The sequence below is a fragment of the Salvia splendens genome, chromosome 1, assembly GCF_004379255.2.
Source record: "Salvia splendens isolate huo1 chromosome 1, SspV2, whole genome shotgun sequence".
Lineage (NCBI taxonomy): Eukaryota > Viridiplantae > Streptophyta > Magnoliopsida > Lamiales > Lamiaceae > Salvia > Salvia splendens.
The window spans coordinates 45525760-45546468 of record NC_056032.1 but is presented as its reverse complement, the minus strand read 5'-3'; the positions used below and the strand labels follow the sequence as shown (position 1 = coordinate 45546468).

Genomic DNA, 20709 nt, shown 5'->3' with positions numbered 1-20709 from the left:
CACTAAAATATTGCAAGTTGCAATGGAAGGTTCAATCCAAAACCTCCATTTCTAGAACTTTCCAAGATAAATATCTCCCCTCCCTTCCTACATAAAGAAGGAAGCATCTTCTTTCTGTTCACACTCACTCCCAACTTCCTTAACCGTTTTCTTTCCAAAACAGAACACAACAGCAAAAAATCAAATCTCACAGCTGTCTGATTGTCTTTCCTTAATCGGAAATTCATGTTTTCCTCTGCTTTTCGGTTAAATCGCATAACTGAAATAGATGTTTCCGGTGAAGGAGTCCTCGTGGAGCGATGCCGCGCCGAGGCCGATGGAAGGGCTGCACGAGATGGGGCCGCCGCCGTTCCTGACGAAGACGTTCGACGTGGTGGACGATCCGGCCACGGACGGCGTCGTCTCGTGGAGCAGAGGAGGCCACAGCTTCGTCGTGTGGGACCCGCACGCCTTCTCCTCCACTCTGCTGCCTCGTTATTTCAAGCACTCTAACTTCTCCAGCTTCGTCAGACAGCTCAATACTTATGTAAGCAAATCCCCCTTTTTTTTCTTTCTATTTTCGATATTATTTTCATGAGAAGAATGGGATAATCAAATGCGAGCTTGCGTGTCTAGTCAATCAGAATTGCATAAATCCATCTTTTTCTGCAATTGCAATTCGAAATAAATGTCATGTTCTGCAATTGTGATTAGCTGATGTCTAGTCAATCGGAATAGGAAAAGTATATGCTTTTAAATAAAGTTTGTTGTTGTTGTTGTTGTTGTTCTTGGTAAAGGTGTTGATAGAAGATGATGAGAAGCTTCAAAAGGCAATTCAAGAAAAAGGTACTAACAATTTCTCCAAACTCAAGGAAAAAACTAAGGAAAATGTGATTGATTGATGCAGGGATTTAGAAAGATCGACACAGACAAGTGGGAATTCGGCAACGACGCATTTCTCAGAGGCCAAAAGCCTCTGTTGAAGCACATAACACGAAGGAAGACGAGCCCCCAACAGCCCCCCCTCCCGGCCCAGCTGCGCTGCGACCACGTGCTGCTGGTGATGGAGCTCGTGAAGCTCCGTCAGAAGCAGCAGGCGATGCGGGCTCACCTCCAGCAGATGGAGCTGAGGCTGCAGAGCACCGAGAAGAGGCAGCAGCAGATGATGAGCTTCTTGGCCAGGGCGATGCAGAATCCCGAGTTCATCCATCAGTTGGCTAATTGCAGGGAGAGGAGGAGGCTGGAGGTGGAGGAGGACGCTGGGAAGAAGCGGAGGAGGGCGGTCGAGGGGTCGTCCTGGTGGGGAGCGGTGAAGGCGGAGCCGGTGGAGTATTGGGGGGGCTTGGCCCCCTCTGAGCTGGAGGTGCTGGCGATGGAGATACAGGGGTTGGGGAAGGGGAAGGGGGAAGAGGTGGAGGCGGACGAGGTCGAGGATAACAAGCTCGACGACGGGTTTTGGGAGGAGCTACTTAGTGAGGGGTTTGATGAGGAAGTAGGTTTGGGTGATGGTTGTGAAGATGGGGTGTGTGGATGGGAGGATGTTAATGCTTTGGCTCATAGGTTGGGCTTCTTGGCTTCACCTCCTTGGAGATAGTGTACGTCGCTTTCGTTTGCTCACAATGTTGTTCGGCCGGGTTTCGGTACTCTTGGGATAATGTCACGCGGAATCAGTCTTGGACCTTCTTACCTAACTTACGATAGTGATCTCGGGTAATTTCTGATCGGTTTAGTTTCGAGCAATGTTTTAATCTTCAGCAATCGAATATCCACACAAAATCAGATGCGACAGGTTTAGGTCTTAAAATTGTCGTTTCTTTTTTTTTATTGTAAAATTTCATATCGTTTGTTAAATTATGTTTGTCATGTTTACAATTTCATTCACATTTTCTATACATTAAGTTCAATGCAATTTTGCCTGATTATATAGCTTTTTCTGCATAGTACCATATGATTTCTAAAAGTGTCATGTCATATTATCATTGGTTAACTACTAATTACGAGTAATCCAATTTTGGATAAGATTCCACAATTTTACGTGTCAAATAAATTGTATCCATCAATCATCATATGATACTTCGATTTGGATCAATTTTGCATTTTCAAGAGTAGGTAGGTAGTATCTTGGGTTTGACACGTGTAGTGCTGCAAAATGCGACAACCTTAACTATCAAACATAGTAGTTGTTTTGAATTCTAGTTTAAACATTTTATTTTTACGTTCTAGTCTAACTAGTCAAACATAAGAAGTTGACTAACCAATGCAATTCTGTCTGCAAAAAGGTAGCATAATGCCATTGTCCATTGTGCCTAGACACCTTCTTAGTTAGGTTCAAGAATCTCGATACTTAGAGCACCCGCAACGCGTCGCGTGGGTGTCTCGTATCTCGTCCCTTCGAGACGAGATGGCAGCGAGACGCGTTGCAGCGTCCCGTCTCGTCCCGGTCTCGCCGAGACGTCCGTCCCGCCGAGACGGCTGGCGCGCGCTGGCGCTGGGCGTAACGCCCACTCGCCGGCCCGCGAGTGGGCTTCGTCACGCTGACGCAATAAATCATTTTTAAAAAAAAATCGAATTTAATAAAAAAAAATCAAACGGTAATGTTACTGTTTTCGACCGTTTTTTTTTCTTTCTTTTTTTACTCTATAAATACTCATATTGCATCTTCATTATACACACAAACACACATTTACTATTCCCAAATCATCTCCATTTCCTCTCCAGTTTTCATCTAACCTCTCCAATTTTCATCACAAAATGTCCGGTGACGGAAACTCTGGCGGCTCCGGTGGGTTTGACATCAACGCGTTTGGCGACTGGGGGGCATGTACAATGTCTTGGGTGGTTCCGGTTCCGGTTCGTCGACGCCGGGCACCCAAGGCTCGTCGACGCCGGCGGGGTACCAACCACCCCATTTTAATGTGGATGCATACATTCGTCCCTTCGCCCCGAGGTATTCGCAGGGATTATCCCAAATTAGGGAGGATTATCCGGATGAACCCAATCCGGAAGGAGGACGAGGCGGTAGAAGCTCCAGGGCATTCGACGCCGTGGAGGAAGAGGAGGAGGCGGCCGAGGAGGAGGAGGAGGAGGAGGATGTAGGTCGTCATCCGTACAGCCGCAAGGACACAATGGCTCTGTACAACGCCTGGATCAACGTCTCGTACAATCCCATCGTTGGGAATCAACAATCCCGGAAGTGCTTTTGGGAAAAGGTCACCGAGGCCTACAACGAGATTAAGCCGAAGGGGTCCCTCCGCCGCACATTGAAGATGCTCCGAAGTCGATGGAGCCGACATTCTGAGATCGGTTTTGCGAGTCTATTTCGATGACAACAGCAAAGAATTCAAACATGTCGATGTTTGGGAGGCCGTCAAATACGTCGAAAGGTGGGCCGGCGGTGTCCAGTCCAGCACAGGCTCGACCTCGAAACGCACGAAGCACACGGCGGGTGGCCAATACTCGTCTAGTGGGGGCGGTTCAGGTAGCGCCGCACAAGAGGTTGCCTCGCAGGAGGTTGAGGGCACGACAGACGATGCAGGGGGGTCCTCCCGTGGGCGCCGTCGGCCGCAAGGGACCAAGGCGGCGAAGGCGGCTAGAGGGAGGAGGGGCCGAGACGAATCAAGCCAGGCGGGTTCCCAAGGGTCGCCCTTCTCCCTAATGTCCATGTACTTCACCGCCACGATGGCGGACACTTCCCGGATGACGCCCGCCCAATATCAAGCCCATCATGCCGGCATTGTGTATCTGGCGGGACAACTTGGTATTCCGCCTCCATTCGGTGCACCGCCACCGCCTTCGGAGGATGATCCGCCGGCGGAGTAGTTTTTATAATTTCTATAAATTTGTATTTTAAATTATGTCTTTTTTTATTTATTTTGCCTCGAATTTAATTATGTATTTTTTTAGGATTTTAAGTTGTAATTTTATTTTATTTAATGAAGTGTGTTTTTATTAATTGAATTTGTTGGAAATAAAAATAAAAAATGAAATTGAATGAATAGTTAAGGGATGAGATGGTTAAGAGACGGATAAGAAATGGAGGATTGCAGGTGTTGTCTCTTAGTTAAAAGATGGAATGAAAAGTATAGTGGGGCTCATGAATAATTAAGAGATGAGACGGTTAAGAGACGGATAAGAGACAGCGTTGTGGATAGCCTTAGTACGTAAAATCAATGATCAAAATCATAATATCTAGTTAGGTTCAAGAATATGGATACTTCGTACGTAAAATCAATGATCGAAATCATAATATCTAGTGACTAACCCCCTCACTAAAATATTAAAATTACGATATTAAGTGATTATCTAAACACCTAATAGTTTCGATGTTTCATACATTAAGTCAATGGTCGAAATTACAATATCTAATAATTGATTTCTCTCGCTAAAGAATCGAAACCACAATATCAAGTGATTATTTAAACACTTAGAATAATAGAAATCATAGAATTGCCAACTCAAAATTTGAGACTTGACCCCCTCACTAAAGGATCGAAACCACGATATAAAGTGACAATCTAAACACCTCGAACAATAAAAATTATAAAATAGCTTACTCAAAATTTGAGACTTCCCCATTATTGAAAGTAAAATTTCTAAGAAGAGTAGCTACAGAAATCGAATAACTAGTCTTAAAAAAAGAATCAAACATGCTCAAAATCAAGGATAAAATCTCTTACCGTATATTTTATTAAAAATTGAATTAAGTTTTAAGAATAACACGTGTAACCTTGAAATAGTAGTATCGAAAAAGGAAGTAAGGCATGATTTTATTTGTATGAATTCTAATTTTGGGCTGACACGTGGAGTGATGCAGACTGCGACAAGAATCAAGATAACGTTAGAGCATCCACAACCGTGCTCTTGCCAACTAGTACGGTTGTGAGCTCATCCCCACTTTTTCTGCCTGCTCTTAGGCAATAGCACAACACCCACAGCCGTGCTCTTCCGCAAGGACGAGTACAAGGGTCCCACCATTCTATTATTCAATTTAAATAAAAACATTTCCATAATATTAAAATTCATTAAAAAAACCAAAATAATATTACAAATTACAAATAAAATAAAAATTACATAATTAAAATCCTAAAAAATAAAAATTACATAATTAAAATCCTAAAAATTAAAAATTACATAATTAAATTCATAAGTGACCGAATTTCGTCCAAATGGATGATGAATGTGTGTATTTATAGATGGTTTTGGGATTAAATTTTTTAAAAAAATTTCAAAAAAATTTCAAAAAAATGGTAATAAAACGGCTATATTTTTGGGAATCCGAAAATATCTTTTTTAAAATTTTTGGTATTATTTTCAATTTTTTTTAAAAAAAAAAAGAAAAAAGAAAATGCCAACGGCCAATAGAAACACGTCACGTCGCCCTGCTCGCTGGCACAGACGTGCTCTTAGCTAAGAGCACGTTCGTGCCAGCGGCAAGAGCGCAGCGACGGACAAGCATGTCCTTGCCAGTGGCAAGGACGGACGGTGAGCTTGTGCTCACCGTTGCAGATGCTATTAAATAGTTTAACATAGTACACTTTACTAGATTACACGCGTTGCCCAAATACAGGAAGAGAAGTAACCAAAGAAGTTTTGTTTGAAAAATGGGAGCACATATATCGCGCATGTGGCGAATTAGCTAAGAGCTACTTGTATTTTTCCTCCAATTCCCAAATTTTTTTTGTCTTGTATTCTTCTTGTCAACAGCTAAATGACCAATCTTCGTCCCAACAGTCAGCGTATTAAGCGGTAGGAGATTAGCCAAATGGTTGCGGACTGCTAGAGGAACAACCCTGGTCCCAATAATCAGCTAGAGCACTAAGCGGCAGGGACTGACCAAATTGTTTGCTTCATTCGCATGGTCATAGTAAGAAGTGCTGAACCACCATGCCAATCGTGTTGATTCGAATTCCCAATTTTTAGTATACGATGAGAATCATGAGATTGCTATTATGAGCATGAATTCTTATAAAGTGCCAAAAAATTAAATAAACATAAATTTTAATTTCGCCTAAATTTGCATTCACGTCGTCATTTAATTACGAATTTTTAACTTTTGAGGTGTCAAACAATATGCGAACATTGTTACTGAACAAAAAAATTTAAGGGTCGAATTTCACCATTCACCTATGGGCCCGGAATGTCTTGCTAGTAAAACTGAGAATGGCTTTATTTTATTTTTTGGCCCAACCCAACTATAGTCAGGTTTTAAAATTATTAATTGTTAGAATTTTGATTAATGGATATTTCAGAATGGGCCTTCTTCAGTTGGGCCCATATATTGATCCCTCATCAATCCATGTAGGCCCATACCCAACTATTCTGCAGGTTTAAACAATGCAGACTTTAGTTTGTAAGTAACAATAAATGGAGTTTAAATTTGAATATACTGCACTATATGACATGACATTTCTATAGAAATCATATACAGTACTGCACTATTTAGAAATATTTCTTTGTATGCAACATTAATGAAACATTTGTTTCCATGAATGAGTAAAATAAGCCAAGATTGACTCAGTTATTTAGTTTAATGTCTGAATGGTAAACTGAAAGACTTTGATTAGTAGAATATAAAAAAAAGAAAAAGTTACTGAACTTAAATATAATCAGGGAAAATTGCAATTGTGTGGACTTTAATTGTGTGATTATATTAATAACTAGACTTTTCCTTGTAATAATTTCAATTAGTGTTCTATGCAGGAAAGTTGATTCATTATTGTACACAAAGAAATATATGTAAATATTGTATGGAGCCCAATTCACCATATTCATATATACTCCCTTAGTAAATGAAATATTTGTTTTTCAGTACGAGATTTTATGTAGTCATGTTGTGTTGTTTTGTCCCATTAGATTATATAATCTAATGTGACAAAGAATAAAATAGAATAATATAGATTATTAAACAACCAACCGTAATACTATATAATTAACTAAAATTTGAAAATAACAACATAAAAAGTTAATGTTCATCCTATTATAAATCCTACTAATTGGTAAATAGATAATTCTAGCAATTTAAATCTCAAACTTTTGACTTTATTGAAAATTAGACTTAATATAAGCGTTTCAATAATTAATGTCTCAAATTAGAAAAATTTAAAAGTTTTGACATTATTGAAACACTTAATTAGAAAAATTGAATCTAATTGCGACAAGTTCCAAATTTTGGGATTTAACATGTAATTGATCTCATTTATAAATGTAAAATAAAACTATTTGAAGAAAAAAAATTGAATAATACTCCAAATAACAGTGGTTAAATGCTGAGTTTCTGCACATAGACCTAAATTTATGTTGAATATCTGATTTAATATGTTTTGCCATTTCTGTTTTCCATGAAAATTGAATTTATTGTGGTGATATCTTTAATCTTCTTATCTCAATTAATTAATTATATGCTTATCTCTATTTCTTTTTTTCTTCTTATCCCATCCCTGGAGTGCACTATTTAATTTCTCAAATTCAAAACCCCCCCAAAAAGGTATTTAGAAGTCTCTTTATTTTCCTCCCAAATATCTTTTGCAACTTTTTTCATATTCCAAACCTGTATCCAAAGCCATAGTATGTAGGAGTATTAATTTGCCAAACTCGTCAACCTTTTATCCATTAAAAATTATTAAATTCTTGATATTAATATAGTCGCAGAAAAGCATGCAAATTAGACAACTTTGTCACCAAAACCATCTCACAATAATTCATGAATGTTTTCTTTAATAAATATACTACTATATGGCTTCTAAAATTATCATATATACACAATTCTACCCTTTAAAATTTAAATTTTAAAAATAAATAAAAATTGCAACAAGCAACATGGGAGTGTTAATTGAGCTTTGCAATGTACTAATAATAGGACCCATAATGTGTGCTTATATCAAGATTCTCGAAATTGATTAAACACTGGTGAGAATCCTATGTTTTCTAGGATCATGCATGTGTTTATCTTTGATTAGAGATTCATTTCTTCTTCTTTTTTGCTTCTTCCCTTTTCATGAGATAAGATTAGGATTTTGTACTTCACTTCACATACATATCCATCTTTTGAAACCCTAATGAAAATGTTGTTGTTGTACGCCATTGACATCTAAACTAATACTCCACTAATTTATCATGACTTTAGTCAATTACTACTACTATTACTTTTCCCATTTTTCATTTTTATTCATGTTTCCAAGAATCCAATGTTTTTTTTGTAGATGGCAAATAAGAACTCAAAATCTAGTGAAAATGGGCAGTTTGGATATATACATGTGATTAAACTAAATTTTGGTAATTAGTTATACGTAGTAAATTTTGGGTGGAATTAATTGATTTATTTATTTAGAAAATGTAGCAATAATGTTTGGATGTGAATGGTGATGAGTAGAGAGAAGGGAATAAGCAAAAGAAGAGTCGTGCAATGAATGATGCTTTTATTCACGGGTCTTCTTCTAAGATTTTAATTTTATTTAGTAAAACTTTCAATTTTATTCATAATAACAATTGTAATTTATTCACAATAATAGTCATTTAAAATAACTTAAAAATAAACAAATGTAGAGTAAGTCTGAATTGCAAAGGATATTTGGGAGGAAAATAAAGAGACTTCTAGCTTTTGGTGGGGTTTTGAATTTGAGAAATTAAATAGTGCACTCCAGGGATGGGATAAGAAGAAAAAAAGAAATAGATAAGCATGTAATTAATTAATTGAGATAAGAAGATATCACCACATTAAATTCAATTTTCATGGAAAAACGAAATGGCAAAACATATTAAATCAGATATTCTACATAAGATTAGTTCTATGTGCAGAAACTCAGCATTTAACCACTGTTATTTAGAGTATTATTCTTTTTCTTCAAATAGTTTTATTTTACATTTATAAATGAGATCAATTACAATTTAAATCTAAAAATTTGGAACTTGTCGCAATTAGATTCAATTCCTAATTAAGTGTTTCAATAATGTCACAACTTTTAAACTTTTCTAATTTGAGACATTAATTATTGAAACACTTATATTAAGTCTAATTTTCAATAAAGTCAAAAGTTTGAGATTTAAATTGCTAGAATGATCTATTTACCGATTAGTAGGAATTATAATAGGATGAACATTAACTTTTTATGTTGTTATTTTCAAATTTTATTTAATTATATAGTATTATGGTTGGTTGTTTAATAATTTATATTATTCTATTTTATTCTTTGTCCCGTTAGATTATACTCTTGTGCCGAAAATAAATTGTTTCATTTCTAGTGGGACGGAGGGAGTATATATGAATAAGGTCAATTGGGCTCCATACAATATTTACATATATTTCTGTGTACAATAATGAATCAACTTTCCTACATAGAAGACTAATTGAAATTATTACAAGGAAAAGTCTAGTTATTAATATAATCACAAGGAAGACTAATTGAAGACTAATCAACTTGCCGGATAGAATGATACTCTGAGTTGATAAAATGATACTTTTGACTGACTGATAAAATGATAAAATGATATATGTTAGGTTTATTGCATAGAATGATAGTTTTGCCGGATAGAATGATACTCTGAGTTGATAAAATGATACTTTTGACTGACTGATAAAATGATAAAATGATATATGTTAGGTTTATTACATAGAATGATAGTTTTGCCGGATAGAATGATACTCTGAGTTGATAAAATGATACTTTTGACTGACTGATAAAATGATATATGTTAGGTTTATTGCATAGAATGATAGTTTTGCAGGATAGAATGATACTCTGAGTTGATAAAATGATACTTTTGACTGACTGATAAAATGATAAAATGATATATGTTAGGTTTATTGTATAGAATGATAGTTTTGTCGGATAGAATGATACTCCGAGTTGATAAAATGATACTTTTGACTGATAAAATGATATATGTTAGGTTTATTGCATAGAATGATAGTTTTGTCGGATAGAATGATACTATGAGTTGATAAAATGATACTTTTGACTGACTGATAAAATGATATATGTTAGGTTTATTGCATAGAATGATAGTTTTGCCGGATAGAATGATATTCTGAGTTGATAAAATGATACTTTTGACTGATAAAATGATAAAATGATATATGTTAGGTTTATTGCATAGAATGATAGTTTTGCCGGATAGAATGATACTCTGAGTTGATAAAATGATACTTTTGACTGACTGGTAAAATGATAAAATGATATATGTTAGGTTTATTGCATAGAATGATAGTTTTGCCGGATAGAATGATACTCTGAGTTGATAAAATGATACTTTTGACTGACTGATAAAATGATATATGTTAGGTTTATTGCATAGAATGATAGTTTTGCCGGATAGAATGATACTCCGAGTTGATAAAATGATACTTTTGACTGATAAAATGATAAAATGATAATTAAATAAGATTTTACGTATTTAAATGAGCGAAATTTGTATATCATGGGAAATAAGATTTTACGTATAACTGAACCTCATACAAACGTGTAACTGAACCTCATACATATGTATAACATGGGAAATAAGATTTTACGTATTTAAATGCGAAATTTGGATACGTAAATTTTATCATGAGCGAAATTCAGAAATTAAATAAGTGAAATGACATATTTACCCTCTGCGCTTTTTTTATGAAGGAAAGCTAAGTTTGAATCTAGACCACGTGATTTTAAAAATGTGTGGTCCAGATTTAGTTATAGGGTTATTACAGAAATTGGGGTTATCATTATAATGCACCCCTATATATATATTCAATTTCAAGAGAGAGAGAAAAAGGTGATATTTGAATTTTGCAGCAGAAAAATACTAGAAGAAGCAACCAAAATTAGATAGTTTAAGACAGTGATTTATAGAGTTAGATTGTACTATTAATTTTTGTTTTCAATTTTGTTTTTGTCTTATTTCCATATTTAACAAAATATTTATGTCGATATTATATGACTCCTCAGCTGCATTAAATATCCAGGTGGGATTTAGTTGTTTCATGACTAAGGGCTTTAATGAGGGTTTGTTAGTCACTCACAAAATACCAAAAAAAATTCTTTAAATCTCAATCATTTGCTTCTTTTTTTGTCACAATTCAACTAAATTATTCATCTCCCTCCGCCCCCAAAATTAGAAATAACAATGTTTCCGATGGCGATTCCGAATTCAATCGAAAACGGCAGCCGTGCTAGGGTTAATCGCGATATCGGCACCTTAAATTCAATGCCGCCGAATTCCACCACCATCACTGCCACCGCCCCCGCCCCCCCTCAGGTCAAGCCCAGGAAGAAGAGAAACCTACCCGGAAACCCCCGTAAGTAACTCGCACGCACACACACATGTGTATCTGTGTGTTTTTCCAATTTTTGAATAATCGGCCGTTCAATTGTCATGTTTACTATTTTAGCTTATCGCATAAATTATTTTCTAAAACTATTTCTTTTTAGTGTTTTTCTTTTATAAATTTTTTATATTCGTGCGAATTTAACATAAATTACTATGTAACGCCCCTATTAATAATCTAAATTATTTAAAAATATACTTTTAACTAAACCTACCAATATTATTTTTTGCGTCCGCCTCCGATCTTATCTAACGAACGGAACGCCCGTGCGTGCAGATCCGGACGCGGAGGTGATCGCGCTGTCGCCCAAAACCCTAATGACGGCGAACAGGTTCGTGTGCGAGATCTGCAACAAGGGTTTCCAGAGGGATCAGAACCTTCAGCTGCACAGGAGGGGCCACAATCTGCCGTGGAAGCTGAAGCAGCGGAGCACGAAGGAGGCTCGCAAGAGGGCGTATGTCTGCCCGGAGCCTTCGTGCCTCCACCACCACCCGTCCCGTGCGCTGGGGGACCTCACGGGGATCAAGAAGCACTACTGCCGGAAGCACGGCGAGAAGAAATGGAAATGCGAGAAGTGCTCGAAGATCTACGCCGTGCAGTCTGATTGGAAAGCTCACTCCAAGACCTGCGGGACCCGAGAGTATCGATGCGACTGTGGAACCCTTTTCTCCAGGTAAATTCATTCGTCTCTGCTGGAAAAATCATGAAGTTTGATTAAATTCTTGTTATTTGTGCAAATCTGTGCCGTTTATTTCCTCATGCAAAAAAAAAACTTTTGGTGGAATTTAAAATCGTAGTAGCGTTATTGTCAGTGAATTAAATGATGTTGACTATTTATAAAAAAACTGTTTCATTTGGTAAAAATCATCATCAGATCTAGACGGACAAATCTAAACTTCATTATTTTTTTTATTGATTTTTAAAATTGCGGATAGACCAGATTTAATCATATTTAATGGTTTTTTCAGATAAATTTTTTCCCCAAAATGATTATTAATCCTATGTTTCATTTCTTTGAAAGATTCAATTTTTTAAAGTGGGCTTTAGTTGTTTTAGTTATACTATAAGCATATGATGGCCAATGTGTATGATTGTGCTCTAAATAAATCGATGTTAATTTGCAAAAAAAATTGTTTTGGGGAGTTTTGAAATGTGGGATAGTGGCAAACCTGCATTTGCATGCAAATGTCTGTCTCTTCTTTCTCAACTTTTGTTAATTGTGTGTACTATAAAAAGGAGTCTAAAAAACAATGATGAGTGTCTCAGGGAGATTGAATACTTTTGTTGATACAATCCCTGCAAGATTTCTCACTATTTACTGACAAATGCTGAAATAATTTCATAAAATACCTTGTGTTGTGTTGTTTTCGAAATTTTATGAGTTGCACATGAAATGCACTGGCTAGTGTGTATGTGTGTGTTTGTGCATGAACAAGCTCTATTTTGAAGAACCTTTAGTGCATGCAAAATCCATCTCTCTCACACACTCACTTTGGGGCTCAAGCTCAGAAAAAACCATCTTCATTTTCTTGTATGCTTTTATTTTGAAAGTTTGTAATGTCCCACAAGACCAATTGGCTCCACATAGTCATTATTAAAGAGGTTTGTGCCTTTCTACACTCACCCCCATATTTCACATGTTTAATTTCATTTTATTGTATATCATAGTTTGGCCTTGTTTTGTGTTTAATCAATTATTTCATTACTTTCTTGTTTGTGCAAGTAATTGGATGTATATGAAACAAATTAATGATCATGCCATACTATTTCTTTTTTTACTAAAATTATATTCTAATATATATATTTTTACTTTGGTAAAGGAAGGATAGCTTCATCACCCACAGGGCATTTTGTGATGCATTAGCTGAAGAAAGTGCAAGGCTCTCTGCTGTCACAAACTCAATCTTGGGTCCAAAACCTGACTACCCCCCCGGCCACCGCCCCTGCCGCCACCCAGCCCTACCTCTTCACCCCGCCAAACATCCTCTCCTTCTCCCCGGGCCACCACCGCCATTTCGGGCAGCCGTGGGGGCCTCAGCCCCCCCAAAACCCCAACCCCGAGCACACCCTAGCACCCCAACTCTACCAAGGCATGGGGAGTGTGGCAGCCGCGGTGGGGCCCTCCTCCAGCATGGCGTGGCAGAGGGGCTGCGGCAGCGACGTGTTGACCAGGGACTTCCTCGGCCTCACGGGCGGCGGAGGTAGGGAGGAGCTGCTGCCGCTGGTGAAGCTGTCGGCGTTCGAGAGGGATCACGGCGGAGGAGGAAGATGTGAATGCTTTGGCTCATAGGTTGGCCGTTGGTCCCGAGAGATTCACCAGATAGCAGCAGCGACGACGAAGCCGGCGAAGGAGAAGATCACGAGGAGCCGAGAAGATCGAAGAGGCGGCAGAAGAAGCCTGCGTGGTTTGGAGGATTATGTCTCCAAATAATATCAGTTGTTCTTTTGAGTTGTTTTAATTATTTATTTCGATTGAATATTTTATTTTAAAGACTTTTTTGGACGTTGGGTTTTCTTATTGATTGTTTCCCGAAATGATCAAGTCAGAATCTTAGATAATATAAATAGGGCTTCTGTTCATTGAAACATCCATCAATAACACAGAATATTCCCTACTTTTATCGTTTCGTTTAATTTTCCCGCAAGCAATCTCTTTTTCTACTAAAAAAACCTAGAGGTCGGAGGCTGCTCGACGGAGAAAATCTCCCCCCTTGGGCCGATACGAGTCTCATCGTATCAGTGTGTCTTGTGAATGTTGTTCGGCCGGGTTTGGGTACTCTTGAGATAATTTCACGCAGAATCAGTCTCGGCAGCGACGGGGGCTTGCCGCTGCCGGACGCTGTATCAGGGCTGTGAGCTGGGGGCGGAAAAATTGAAGAGACTGTATAAATTGTTTTTTAGAGAGATGGGAAAGAACTGGGAAGGGAACGAAGAGTAAAAAATGTTACAAATGGAGACAAAGATAGAGAGAGAGAGAGAGAGTCGGTTGAAATTTGTTGGAAGTTACATGACATTGTTAATTTTCACTTTTTGCATTACATGGAGGCTAGAGCACCAAATTACTCCATCATCAGTACTAAATATTTGGGATCTAACAACTTACGTAATAAAATATGAAATCAATTGATATGGAGTAATACCGTATTCACAATAAAACTGAAAATTGAGAAACATCTATATCAATTTTTTTTCCTCCAATTCCCAATTTTTTTTATTTCCTTGTATTCTTCTTGGCTACCGCTAAAGAAACGTCCCAATGGTTAGTGCGCTAAGCGGTAGAAGACTAGCCAAATGGTTGTCGACAGCTAGAGGAATAACCCTCATCCCAACTAAGGGCGTATCTAGAAATTCAATAACGGAGGAGCAAAATTACATATAGATAGTGAAATTTTTATTTTTGAGAAGGGGCATTTGGTATAATTATATATATATATATATATATATATATATATATAGGGTCATGATCTATGGCAAACACCTCTTAAACCTATAACTAGAGAACAAATCATAGCCACAAGATCAAGAAAATCAAGGGCTAGTATTAATACATGTAATTTTCTAATTTAAGGAGAAATTAGTTCCCTCAATCATAAATTTACTCCATAATAACCAGACGGGGGTATTATGGTAATTTTGTAAAAGCTTGATACCAAAATCAAGTTATCACAGTTCTCATGGCGTCGCAGCACTCCGCTGAGGGTTTCGTCGAGTTCAAGTAGGCCCCGCAGGGCACCAGCTTAGAGGCGCAATCCAACGACTGCCCCTCCGCCACTCTTCCAGCGGCCAACAACACCGCCACCATCAACAAGGCGGCGGCGGCGCTCCGGAAGGAGCTCATTGCGGTGATCAAGGAGAAGAAGGAGGCGATGGCCAAGGGCGGGCCGCTCCACGACATCTTGTCGCACATGATCGTGGCATCTGACCCCGAGCGGGAACACACAGATCTATGATATGATTTAGCCTGCATTTCCCAATTTATCTTCTGTTTTTCTTAGTTTTGATTTCCTTTACTTAGGGAATTAACATTAGGTGATAAGCTATCGTTGCAATTTTTATGATGGGATGTAGTGTAGTATTTGAATTTTGTGAGATTTTAGCTATGCATTTCAGATGTAGCCCCTTTCTGTTTCTTCTTGCTCTGATCTAATTATAATATCAATGTTGAATTGTCCCAAAAATAATCATGCTAAGAGTGAAGAGTGAAGTAAAATCATGCTAAGAGTGATGTGTTTTGTAAACAAGAGTGAAGTAAAATCATGCTAAGAGTGATGTGTTTTGTGAACAAGAGTGAAGTAAAATCAGAACAAGAGTGATGTGTTTTGTGAACAAGAGTGAAGTAAAATCAGAACAAGAGTGAAGTGAAATCAGAACAAGAGTGATGTGTTTTGTGAACAAGAGTGAAGTGAAATCAGAACAAGAGTGATGTGTTTTGTGAACAAGAGTGAAGTGAAATCAGAACAAGAGTGATGTGTTTTGTGAACAAGAGTGATGCGTTTTGTCCCGGTTTAGGAATATTGCACATTTTCATTACTATGATTATTTAGACCAATATCACAAAATGGTGCATCAAAGCTACTGGATAAATATGCAGAAAATAAAATGGAAAGGATCACATACATTTTTCAGTGACAACAAAAAGGCATAATTTCACATTAAATTAATAAATCAAATGGTTAAGCTATGCTACAAAAAAATAATCAGTGAACAAACATTGCCCAATCAAAAAGTTTAACGGGAACATACAAACAAGAAAGAAACTTATAAACACTTTTATACATAATAATTGAATGTCATAACACCAGCAAAACCTCAAATGGGATCAAATTGATGCAAAACACATTTTAAACAGAGCATAAAATTAAATTTGGGAGTACTATTTTTTAATTAGTTAAATTCGTGACTTGTGAATTTGTTTCTTGTCGTTGTTTTAATATGAATAACTCATATTTAAATCTTTGTTATTCTTCATTCTTACTACTATAAAATTACCATCAAGAAATTATAATACACTTATTATTTTTGAAGATTTATTCGATGTTTGTAAATTAAATTAAATTTTGATTTTGATTTTTAAAAAATTATTAAATAGATTATGAAAGACTACTTATTGAGGTCATAACGTAAAAGGATATAGCTCCATTTATAAATTAGTGCACCATGTGCAATTCATCCCCACAATACAATAAGTTAAATCATCCCCACAACTCATCCCCAAAATCAGAACAAGAGTGAAGTGAAATCAGAACAAGAGTGATGTGTTTTGTGAACAAGAGTGAAGTGAAATCAGAACAAGAGTGATGTGTTTTGTGAACAAGAGTGAAGTGAAATCAGAACAAGAGTGATGTGTTTTGTGAACAAGAGTGAAGTGAAATCATAACAAGAGTGATGTGTTTTGTGAACAAGAGTGAAGTAAAATCAGAACAAGAGTGAAGTGTTTTGTGAACAAGAGTGAAGTAAAATCAGAACAAGAGTGAAGTGAAATCAGAACAAGAGTGATGTGTTTAGTGAACAAGAGTGAAGTGAAATCAGAACAAGAGTGATGTGTTTTGTGAACAAGAGTGAAGTGAAATCAGAACAAGAGTGATGTGTTTTGTGAACAAGAGTGAAGTAAAATCAGAACAAGAGTGATGTTTTGTAAACAAGAGTGAAGTAAAATCACAATAAGAGTGACGTGTTTTGTGAACAAGAGTGAGGTAAAATCATAATAAGAGTGACGTGTTTTGTGAACAAGAGTGAGGTAAAATCATGAGTGATGTGTTTTGTAAACAATTACATTTCACCTATAAACCAACTAATTACATCAACTAATTAATTAATGAATCATTCCTCTTGTCCGCCCATTTCATTAAACTACCCCAGCAGTCACATGAATATGTAATTGATTTCATTAAGAGTACTTTTTTTATAGATGGGTTAAGATGGGTTTATTGGAGTTAACATAATTATTCCCACTGTTTGTGTTGGGTGGACTTCGAATGCATTTGTACTTAGATTTGTTGAATAATTATTACCACAATTAATTTCATATGAATAATCAACACAATTAATTGTAAAAAAACAAAAAATAAATTAGGTAATTAAAAAAATTAAATAGATGTATATAGAAATTATCCTAATCTTTCGGAAACTCCAAATATAGTTTCCAAATTGAATTGGAGCTGGAAAATTGAGTGATACACACACAATCTAATCAGCCTCACCACCAAATTCACATCATACACCCCTACTCCTCCGCCGGACACCAGAAGGTCCAGCTTCGCCTGATCGAGCATCTCCCAATCAGCCGCTCCAGCGCCGCTCTACTCTCCCGGCTAATCCCCAGCCCCGAGAGCAGCTTCAGCACCCAAAAAAGCCCCAGTAGGAGAACACACTCCTCCCAATCACCACCACCCCATGCACCGCCGTGTCTGCCAGCTCCCCGTACTCCGCCGGAAATAATGGAGTGTGAATTGGAGTTGGAAAATTGAAGGAGATGGTTGGAGTTGAATATGATTTCCCAAAATACCCTTGTTAATTACTTTTTATTTAAAACATGTAAAAATAGCTAAGCCATGAGATTAATTTGGAGCATTGAGATGTGTGGCTGAGATTTGTTCTCTAGTTATACACTTAAGATTAGTTATATATTGATCACTACCCTATATATATATATATATATATATGAAAATTTGTACATAAATATAGAATGGAGGGGAAGAGGTGAGGAGGGGCAAATCCCCACCTGCTAAAGGACTGGCTCCGCCTCTGGTTCCAACGATCAGCTAGCACACTGAACGATAGAGATTGACCAAATGGTTTGCTCCATTCACATAGTCATAGGATAAAGTGTTGAATCACCATGCCAACCATGTTAGGTTCGAATTCCCAATTTTTAGTATATGATGAGATGATTCTCTTATGAGCATGAATTCTTATAAAAGTGCCAAAAAAATTGCACTAATTTTTGAGATGTCAAACAATATGCGAGTGAACAAAAAAAATTAGGGATCGAATTTCACCGTTCACCTATGGGCCCGGAATGTCTTGCTAGTAAAACTGAGAATGGCTTTATTTTATTTTTTGGCACAACCCAACTATGGTCAGGTTTTAAAATAATTAATTGTTAGAATTTTGAATCATGGATATTTCAGAATGGGCCTTCTTCTGTTGAGCCCATATTATTGATCCCTCATCAATCCATGTAGGCCAATACTCAACTATCACATAAAGAAATAGAGTTTAAATTTTAAGTATCTCTTAACTAGCTTTTCTATAAAAATTACTTGTAGTATATACTTAGCCAGTTAGCCTTGGCCCAATAGCATAGAGAATTGGAATTTAATTTGCATCTTTCTTATTTATTTATGATTAACTTTAGAGCCTCACTCCCATGCGGGACAAACTTGACTCAATCCGAATTCGACCCAATTCAATATTATTCAAATCTTTAAGTATTTATAATTTGTACTCATTAAAATGCTAGTAATATTTATTAAGAGCAATAATCATTTTTAATCATGAAAAACGGTCATCTTCTATTATGATACTACATTTTAATTTTTATTGTGTAAAACTTTCACTTTTCTTCATAATAATAACAATTGTAATTTATTCACAATAATAGTCATTTAAAATAACTTTTAAAAATAAACAAATGTAGAGTACTTAGTCTGAATTGCATGAAAGAATCTTAGAGTAGAAGAAGCATCATTCATTGCACGACTCTTCTTTTGCTTATTCTTTCCCACTAATTATCAAATATTCCCTTCTCTCTACTCATCACCATTCACATCCAAACATTATTGCTACATTTTCTAAATAAATAAATCAATTAATTCCACCCAAAATTTACTACGTATAACTAATTACCAAAATTTAGTTTAATCACATGTATATATCCAAACTGCCCATTTTCACTAGATTTTAAGTTCTTATTTGCCATCTACAAAAAAAACATTGGATTCTTGGAAACATGAATAAAAATTAAAAATGGGAAAATTAATAGTAGTAATTGACTAAAGTTACATGATAAATTAGTGGAGTATTAGTTTAGATGTCAATGGCGTACAACAACAATATTTTCATTAGGGTTTCAAAAGTTGGATATGTATGTGAAGTGAAGTACAAAATCCTAATCTTATCTCATGAAAAGGGAAGAAGCAAAAAAGAAGAAGAAATGAATCTCTAATCAAAGATAAACACATGCATGATCCTAGAAAACATAGGATTCTCACCAGTGTTTAATCAATTTCAAGAATCTTGATATAAGCACACATCATGGGTCCTATTATTAGTACATTGCAAAGCTCAATTAACACTCCCATGTTGCTTGTTGCAATTTTTATTTATTTTTAAAATTTAAATTTTAAAGGGTAAAATTGTGTGTATATGATAATTTTAGAAGTCATATAGTAGTATATTTATTAAAGAAAATATTCATGAATTATTGTGAGATGGTTTTGGTGACAAGTTGTCTAATTTGCATGCTTTTCTGCGACTATAATGATAATATTTTTGAAACTTGTGAAATGATTAATATCAAGAATTTAATAACTTTTATTATTGACGAGTTTGGCAAATTAATACTCCAACATACTATGGCTTTGGATACAGGTTTGGAATATGAAAAAGTTGCAAAAGACATTTGGGAGGAAAATAAAGAGACTTCTAAATTCCTTTTGGTGGGGTTTTGAATTTGAGAAATTAAATAGTGCACTCCAGGGATGGGATAAGAAGAAAAAAAGAAATAGAGATAAGCATATAATTAATTAATTGAGATAAGAAGATTAAAGATATCACCACAATAAATTCAATTTTCATGGAAAACAGAAATGGCAAAACATATTAAATCAGATATTCAACATAAATTTAGGTCTATGTGCAGAAACTCAGCATTTAACCACTGTTATTTGGAGTATTTTTCAATTTTTTTTCTTCAAATAGTTTTATTTTACATTTATAAATGAGATCAATTACACGTTAAATCCCAAAAATTGGAACTTGTCGCAATTAGATTCACTTTTTCTAATTAAGTGTTTCAATAATGTCAAAACTTTTAAAATTTTCTAATTTGAGACATTAATTATTGAAACGCTTATATCAAGTCTAATTTTCAATAAAGTCAAAAGTTTGAGATTTAAATTACTAGAATTATCTATATACCAATTATAAGGATTTATAATAGGATGAACATTAACTTTTTATGTTGTTATTTTCAAATTTTAGTTAATTATATAGTATTATGGTTGGTTGTTTAATAGTCTATATTATTCTATTTTATTCTTTGTCACATTAGATTATATAATCTAATGTGACAAAACAACCCATCAAGACTACATAAAATCCAATACTTAAAAGCAAATATTTCATTTCTAGTGGGACTAAGGGAGTATATATGAATATGGTGAATTGGGCTCCATACAATTTACATATATTTCTTTATGTACAATAAT

At 35.9% G+C, this 20709-nt stretch overlaps 1 protein-coding gene and 1 pseudogene across 1 annotated transcript; both read left to right on the top strand.

Moving 5' to 3' along the window:
* Positions 1 to 100: 100 nt before the first annotated feature.
* On the top strand, positions 101 to 1901 carry LOC121802029 (heat stress transcription factor A-7a-like). Its single transcript, XM_042201566.1, has 2 exons — positions 101 to 526; positions 887 to 1901. The coding sequence occupies exons 1-2, from the start codon at positions 269 to 271 to the stop codon at positions 1571 to 1573; spliced, it is 945 nt and encodes a 314-aa protein (XP_042057500.1). The 5' UTR covers positions 101 to 268; the 3' UTR covers positions 1574 to 1901.
* Positions 1902 to 11085: 9184 nt separating this feature from the next.
* Positions 11086 to 13568, top strand: LOC121792638 (annotated as a pseudogene).
* Positions 13569 to 20709: the final 7141 nt, after the last annotated feature.

Bases quoted from the DNA above. Each gene is read 5' to 3' on its own strand.
- LOC121802029 (XM_042201566.1), top strand. From the start codon at position 269: ATGTTTCCGGTGAAGGAGTCCTCGTGGAGCGATGCCGCGCCGAGGCCG. The intron at 527-886 runs GTAAGCAAATCC...TGATTGATGCAG, and splicing joins TCAGACAGCTCAATACTTAT to GGATTTAGAAAGATCGACAC.